Raw genomic sequence first — 8599 nt, forward strand, 5'->3', positions numbered from 1 at the left:
ACTCATCACTATCCCCATAGTAGCATTTCCCGACTATACCCTCCCTTTCCGTTTGTACATGGATGTGTTGCTGGTGGGGATCAGCGCCGTCCTAGCCCAAGTACAGGACGGCAGAGAACATATCATTGCCTGTGCCAGTCGCACCTAAAACCAGGTGGAAAGAAACTACACTGCCACCAAATGGGAATGCTTGGGCATTATCTGGGCCCTCGAATATTTCCGGGCCTATCTAGCATGCACCCATGTTACCATCATCATGGACCACTATTCCCTACAGTGGCTGTGTCAGTCAGACACCAACAACACTCAAATCATCTGCTGGAGAGAGACTCTTGAAGAAGTCAATTTTGATATCACCTACCGACCCGGCAAGCTCCACACCAATGCCGACATCCTCTCTCGACTCCCTATCAACTCTGTCCAGAGCGCCTCAGCCCTCCTGCAGCAATGGCAAGCCAAATACCGCCCCAATTGGATGCCCAACCACATTTTCTCTAAGCTATAATGACATGTTGACCACCTGTATGCCCACTTAGGTCATATCGCCCTGGACCCCAACACCGCCCTTGACACCCTCACGCACGTCCACTCTGATAACGGAATCCACCTCGGCACTAAGAAGCTCCTCCAAATTTTCAATGATACCTTCTGGACCCCAAATCCCTCCAAACTTGCAAGTTGTACAATCCTGCTGAGCCTGTGCCCTGGGGAAGGACACCACCAGAACACTGGGCCTGTCCAGCCACATCCTAGCCAGCAAATCCTGGCAGCTACTATCAGTGGATGTCATTGGCCCTCTCCCACCTAAGTCGGGCTACAAGTACATAATCACATTCGTGGACATGTATTCAAAGTTCCTAATCACCTGCCCAGTGAAAGAACATCACGCCCTTGCCGTCGCGGATGCCCTGATTCGCCTCGTGTTCCCATATTTTGGTATCCCTCAGGCCCTCCACTCTGACAATGCCCAGGAGTTCACGGGAAAAGTCTGGGCCGAACAGTCCACCATTTTCGGCTATGACATCTCCCACTCCTCACGATACTGGCACCAAGGCAACAGCATCTGTGAACGGAGGCACCGCACCTTGCTTACCCAAGTGCGGATCAGAATTCAAGCAACGCAAAGTGACGATTGGCCAGCACATGTCAAGATAGTACAGTGGGGCATGAACTCCTGCCCCCGTGAGGATGGGATCACACCCCACGAGTGAGTGTTCGGTGAGGCACCTCTACTCCTTCCTCTCCGCCACCATATGCAAGTGCCCTCCAACCCCACCTCCTCCAACCCCCTTCACCACCTTAAACGCAAACTCCACCACCTCCAAGCCACACAAGATCTAGCACTAGACGCCTTGGCAACCAACCCCTACAAACCAGGTGACTCCATCATGGTGCCCACACTACCAACACCACCTATGCTAGGCCCCCGCTACACAGGCCCCCCTACACGACTGTAAAAGTTCCAAACCCGTACGAAGTCACCGTCTAGTGCCACAACACCACACATACCTACAGAAATTGCCACATGCGCCGCTTTCATGCACCCCCCCTACACTGCCCTGCCACCACCATCACCTGCCTTCCGTGCCCCCCACCTCCCAACTGGACTCCAATGACTCATACTCCTGCTACCTCTCCCCTTCCCAATCCTCACCTAGCACCCCCACCACCGCCACCACCCCCACCCCGGACACGTCCACCCCCTTCATTCCTGACTCACCTCTAACAACTTCGTCGCACTCCACCCCCACCACTCTTCCGCCCTTGAGTCCCGCACCACGTGGCCACCAAACGCCCCCGTGCCCACCCACTCCTCCTGCTCCCCACCCCTCTCCATCCACCACCCACACCAGCCACCCTGAACTCCCCTCCACCACCCCCAACCTCCTCACTTCCTCCCATGCCCACATCTTCTTCAAGCCACCCACTGACCGCCCACTCTGCCCATACGCCAACCTCAGCAACAACCACCCCTGCAGCCAATGACGATGTCAGCCCATCCGCCATCACTCCTTAACTCCCGCCCCCATCACTATCTCCCCGCACCACCACGCCGTCCGCACACACGCCCCCCACCCACCCCTCACCCCATACACCAGTACTCACCACCACCCACAGCAGGTCGGGCCGCCTGTCCCGCCCTCCACCCAGATACACCAACATACCCTCCCCACCCTCCACCCCACCCCCTAACACTGCTCTCCTCACCCTTGAAATCCACCATGCCCCCTGGGACATCCCAACTGCCCACCCTGCTAAGCCGCTTAGCCATATACGACCTCTTAAAAGCAAGGCGGCCTCACCTGTCTCCAGTCTGCAGCCGAACAGCATACATCACGCCCCTCCATCTCTACCACCCAAGATGAAGATCAAATATATCTTCTGGACTCCAGCCTGAGGATGCAAGCACCACTTCAAGGGCACTATGCAGTTCCTCCACCTCCTATGGCAGACGCCACTACCATCCACACTCGCAGTGATCCACCCTCCACATCAGCAGCCAAACCAGCCAACACTTCACTGGACAAACCTCCTTCACCACCTCACGCCCTCGCACCACACCCCCACCGTCGATGTTTACCAACTCCAGTCATGGGGACGTGACTTCCACCCCTGCGACAGTGGTGAAATATCCGCTTGGTGGAGTGAGCCTGACACCACCACCCCAGGAGGAGGGCATAGGGAGGTATCCCCCATCCCACAAGGAGACAATAGGGAGGTATTTCCGCTCTCCAAGTGGAAATGACATACATCCCCCATGACCCGACGCCCCTCTTCCACACAGCCGGACCACAAGGCAGTATTCAGTGTGAGTACGTTACACTCCGACAGAGCAAGCATTTGCCAGAATCGAGTGGGACTTGCAACAACCAAGTCCCAAGTAGGCCCTCGGATGCAATGTCCACCGGATCTGCCTCTAAAAGAGGAGGGGACTCCACCAGAGTCTTAAGTCCTCCTTTACCCCAGGGGAGCAGTGGCACAGTAATGTCCTCTGGATCTACTGTAGGAGGAGTGACCACTGGTTCTCCTCTTTCTGCCACCCACTTGCAGGAGCCAGCATGTTGGCACGTCTCCCAGACGACCTTCGCTGGTACTCCCCAAGGGAGCAGCGGGCCCAAGGGTAGCATCCACCGGATCTACCACCGGGGGGCCGACCATTGGTCGTCTCCCAGGTGCACCATCCCCAACAGCAGGAGGGCAGTGTCCACTGGACCTGCAACGCCTGCCAGGTGACCTTACGGGCCTTCCCCTCTGGTCGTCTCTGGGACGAGCTGTCACCCGAAGGAGTGTCCACTGGATCTCCTTCGGCAGTTACCCCGGGCAGGAACCTAGGCAATGTCCACTGGATCTGCCTGGCTGAAGGGGCATCCTCTGGACCTCCCTCTCGCGCCCCGGCACAGAGCTCTGGCAGGGACCGTCAGGCCCGCCAAGCAGGGGAGCAGACCACTGGTCGCTCCCCCTCCATGACTCCGGAGGTTCCCTTTGAGGGCGAACGCCTCTTGCTCAGCCCACCCTTCCTACAGCAGAGTGAGGCACCTCTCTTCCCTCCCTTCCTGTACAGAGAGTGGAGACTGCTCCCCCACAGGTACCCCGCCGGAGACCAGACAGGGCGAGATTGCTAAGAGGCCAGGTATCCTGTCGCTGCAGCACCACCCTCGTCGCCAATAACCACTGACAGACACCCTCAGAGTGAGCTGCCATAGACCACCCCCGACAGCCTCTTTCCCTAGGTGAAACCACAGCCTCTGGTGCCGGCGACCCGCCCCTAACACCCACCGCAGCTGCCAGACTTCCCCCAGTGCATGCGGCCGCAGTCATCCCCTGACAACCACCTCCCCTAGGCGAGACCGCAGCTCCAGAGAGGCGCCGGTAGTCCCGCGGCCGACCCTTGGCCCGGACCTGGTCAGGTCTGCCCCCAGGACACCCACCACGACTAAGGGCACGCACCGTACTGCATGCCTCCTGGCCCTGTTTGGCCCTAGCCCCAAGGGCCACCACTGTCCCGGGGCCTCCATCAGGAAAGGGCTGCCCACCACTCTGCCCTCCAGCTCCACCCAGACTCCAGGCGACCCCGATAGTGACTCCCATCGGGAACGCACTCCTGATGGCCTGCCCCCTATCCCGGCCGCCACCTGCAGCTGCCATCATAGTGGGCCCAGGCGCGCCCTAGTGCCACTCACCGCCTGTACCTGTGAGTAGAAGTACTCCGAACTGTGCCTATGCCCTCTGTCAGTGTCCCCCTCCCCCTCTTCTGTGACAGTATACGCCTCTGTGGAAAGTGATCCACCTGTTACCCTAAGTGATATCCCAGCCCCCACATATACTAAATTGTGAACCCCAGGGGAGAGTCCGTGTTGAGTACTATCATTGGTACAGGGACACCAACTCCGGTCGTCTCTCACGTGTGTTTCTCCCCCGTGCAATACACAATTAACTCAGCAGACGTACAAGTGTTGTGTCCCTGCCCCGTAGGCTAGTGTGTGCAATATGTACCCCATGGTGATATCCCATCTATGTCACGCGAGTGTACTGAGAGTAATATTCTGGTGCGTCCATGTCACGCAAGAACATTGTGAAACAGTGTCACCTCCCGTCCATGTCATGCGAGTGTATTACAAGTGATATATCCTCACGCCCATGTCGTGCAGTATAAGGCAGCCTATATTCCGTCTATGTCACACGAGTGTATTGTAAGTGATATAACGCTGCGTCCATGTCACGCGAGTGTACTGTGAAGTGAGGTAATATCTCCGTCCATGTCACACGTATGTGTTCATATCGAGATAGACTGTGTTAAAGGTCCTATTGCGCCCTCACCCCTATGTGTGTTCTAGCGAGACATATCCAGTGTACTGTAAGTGTCATATGTGTATTGCACCGTGGTAATAGTCTACGTAAGTGCGACCTGTACTACTTTGTATTGTTTAATATATTTGTACCGTGTAGGATTGGTCATGCACTGTTGTGTATATCGTTGTCTGTAATTTTTGTAGTTTGTTCCTTGCTTAATACACGTGTGCATTTGATCAGTTGGTGTTTGGGCTTTCCCTCCCTGTCTGCACACTTTGGTCCGGTCGAGAACAAAGAACCCAAGACCCACACCGTATCTGAACCCGAGGAGTCGGGGTCAGAACACGCTGCATAACAAATATCTTTGTAAGCAATGTATCGCGAAATTAAACAGGCACCTTTTCCCCCCTCCTCACCACCCTGCTGCTCTCCCAAGTCCCTCTCTCTCTCCACGATGAGCAGGGGGTGTATCACTGCAGCCCGGTACTGTACATTAGCTTATTATCAGTCATTTACAAACTCTTCACTAATGTCCTTACGAACAGAATAACAACAATTTTGGAGGAAAACCAACCTCGTGAACAGGCAGGATTCCGATGCGGGTATTCGACCACTTATCATCTACACACAATGAATCAGCTAATCGAGAAAACTACAGAATATAATAAACCACTGTGCTTAGGTTTTGTTGATTACGAAAAACCTTTTGATTCAGTGGAGCCCATAGCAATTATAAATTCATTGCGAGAACAAGGAGTGAATGAGAACATTGTAAAACTGCACGAAAACATAATTATATAAAGAGGGAACTGCTACAGTTATATTACATAAGGACTCGGAAAAAATTAAGATTGAGAAGGGCGTGCGTCAGGGAGATACAATTTCACCAAAATTATTTACAGCATTCTTAGAAAGTATTTTCAGAAAGCTAGACTGGGAAAACAAAGGAGTGAACATAGATGGAGAAAAGCTAAACTATTTAAGATTTGCAGATGACATTGTCCTAATCTCAGAAACAGCGGAGCCATTGCAAGAAATGTTAGATGAACTGAACAGAGAAAGTCTGAAAGTAGGACTGAAAATGAACCGGAGTAAAACTAATGTTTAATCCACAAACACCAAAGAGCGTCATCAGAATAAGCGATTAAATTCTTGAAGAAGTTGAGGAGTACAACTCCTTGGGACAAATACTAAAATTAACGAAAGATCATGAAAGCGAAATAAAAAGACGCATCACAGTTGGATGGAAAGCTTTCGATAAACATAGAGACATTATGAAAAGTAGCTTGCCAGTTTGTATGAAACGAAAAGTATATAACGAATGTATAATTCCAGCTATGACGTATGATTGTGAGACCTGGAAACTGACAAAATCAATGGAAAATAAATTAATCCGTTCTCAGAGAGCAATGGAAAGGTCAATGCTGGGAATATCTTTAAGGGACAGGAAAAGATCAACTTGGGTGAGACAGCAGACTAAAGTCAAAGATATTACAGAAGTTCTCATCCTCGGTCTACCGCTCCCTCTCCCTCCCTCCACCTCACCTACATACACCCTCTTCGTCAGTCGTTCATTCTCCATTCTCTCCACATGCCCAAACCACCTCAGTGTATTTCTCCTAATCTTCTCAACCACATCCACATCCACCCCAGAACGTTCCTTCACTTCTTCATTCGTCAACCTGTCCCTCCATGTCGCTTCACATGCTCCTCTCAAGTAACTCATTTCCACTGCTCTCACTCTTGATATGTTCCCCTCTTGCAAGGTCCACGCCTCGCTTCCATACGTCAGGGTAGGGATCACAATACTATCATGCAGTGACTTCTTAACTTCCAGACTCACATCCCTATTTCTCATCACTGCTTTCAGTGAACCAACAACCTTCCTTCCCTGCTGTACCCTTTCATGCACTTCATCCCCCAAAATTCCATCCTTACTCATCACACTACCCAAGTACTTGAATGCACTCACATTCTCCATATCCTCACCATCCAACCTCACGGTACATTCTGTGACTTCATTCCTCTCAAACACCATAACTTTACTTTTGTTTACATTAACTTTCAGCTTCCTCCTCCTACACACTGTCCCAAATTCATTCACCAAACCTTGCAACTCCCATTCATCTTCACTCAACAATACTGTATCATCAGCAAACAGCAACACCGGAATCTTCCAAATCTCACCCTCATTCATTAGAGCCACCCCCACATCCACTGCCCTACCTTGCACCTTTACAACCCCATCCATGTATATATTAAACAGCCATGGAGACATCTCACAACCCTGTTTCAGTCCTACATTGAGATCAGAGAACTCACTCAGCTCACCATCCACTCGCACCGTAGCCCTAGCTCCCTCGTACATACTCTTCACAGCACTCAACAATTTCCCCTCCACTCCATATATTCTTAATACCTTCCACATACCTTGCCTATCGATTCTGTCATAAGCTTTCTCCAAGTCCATGAAGGCAGCATACACTTTCTTTCCCTTCTCTAGATATTTCTCCACTAAACATCGTAGAACAAATATCTGATCTACACACCCTTTTCCCTTCCTAAATCCCCCTTGTTCTTCTCCAACTAGCTCCTCTGTCATATGCCTAACCCTATCAATGAGTATTCTACCATATATTTTACCAGTCACACTAAGAAGGCAAATACCCCTATGGTTACCACATACTTCTCTCTCCCCTTTTCTTTTGTATAAAGGAACAATTATACCTGATTTCCAGTCCTCTGGAACCCTTCCCTCTTCCCAAGCCAATCTACACAACTTCCATATCCACTCCACAACAATCTCACCCCCATACCTCAGCATTTCACCACACACTTCGTCAATTCCTTGGGCCTTTCCCAACTTGATCTTCTTCATTGCTTTCACTACTTCCGCCCTATTGATCTTTTCCTCCCTCCTCTCATCTCTTCTTCTCCCAGCCATTCCCCAACCATTTATACTCGCACTGCTCTCACTTTCTATCTATCTATCTATCTATATACCTAGGCTGCTTCCCCCAAGGAAAGGGAGGTAGCCGAGACAGGACGACTCACTCTCCATTTACTCATCCATTCAAACACATTCATTTGCATCTTAGCCCCAAAGGGGAGAACGGACAGATCCTCACCGCACCACACCGCACAAGGGTCAACTGGGCAATGCAATCAGTGACATCCGCAGCAGGGCCCGACAGCAGAACTGGTTTACCCCTGCCACATCATAACAGACCCATCCCCTTACCCGCACCTGACCTGACTAGCTGATCAGACCAAATGCGGGAGAATATCCCCTCAGGGCTGCGTCATCACTTATTCATTCACAATTTCTCTCCATTTATTTCTGTCACGCACAGCCACTCTTCCTTGCTCAACAGACATCCCTCTCGCATCCAGCGCTCTCTTCACACTGTCCATCCATCCTATTCGTGGTCTTCCTCTCAGCCTTACACCTCTCACATCAGATCTAGTTATCTTTTTCACCAATCGCTCATTATCCATTCTCTCCATATGCCCAAACCATTGCAACACCCTCTGCTCAACTCTACCAGCCATCTCCCGAACAACTCCAGTTCTCCTTCGCACTTCATCATTTCGCACCCGATCCATACGCGTCACTCCACACATACTCCTCAGACATCTCATCTCCATTACATTCAAACTTTTCCTCTCTGCTACACCCATATTCCATGTTTCAGACCCATATAATGCAGTCGGTACCACAACACCCTCATACAGCCTTCTCTTTACATCCATTCTAAGCGAACGACATTTAAACACTTTTTTCATTCCTCCCAGCACCTTTCCTACT

The 8599-nt window shown here is 51.3% G+C and overlaps 1 protein-coding gene across 1 annotated transcript; it reads left to right on the forward strand.

Annotated features, from left to right (window-relative positions):
• The first annotated feature begins 842 nt into the window (after positions 1-842).
• LOC145406048 (uncharacterized) lies at positions 843-1211 on the forward strand. Its single transcript, XM_080277235.1, has one exon. The coding sequence runs from the start codon at positions 843-845 to the stop codon at positions 1209-1211; it is 369 nt and encodes a 122-aa protein (XP_080133361.1).
• Positions 1212-8599: the final 7388 nt, after the last annotated feature.

Source organism: Coenobita brevimanus, chromosome 69, assembly GCF_032717465.1.
Source record: "Coenobita brevimanus isolate Jiangsu-jjx chromosome 69, ASM3271746v2, whole genome shotgun sequence".
NCBI lineage: Eukaryota > Metazoa > Arthropoda > Malacostraca > Decapoda > Coenobitidae > Coenobita > Coenobita brevimanus.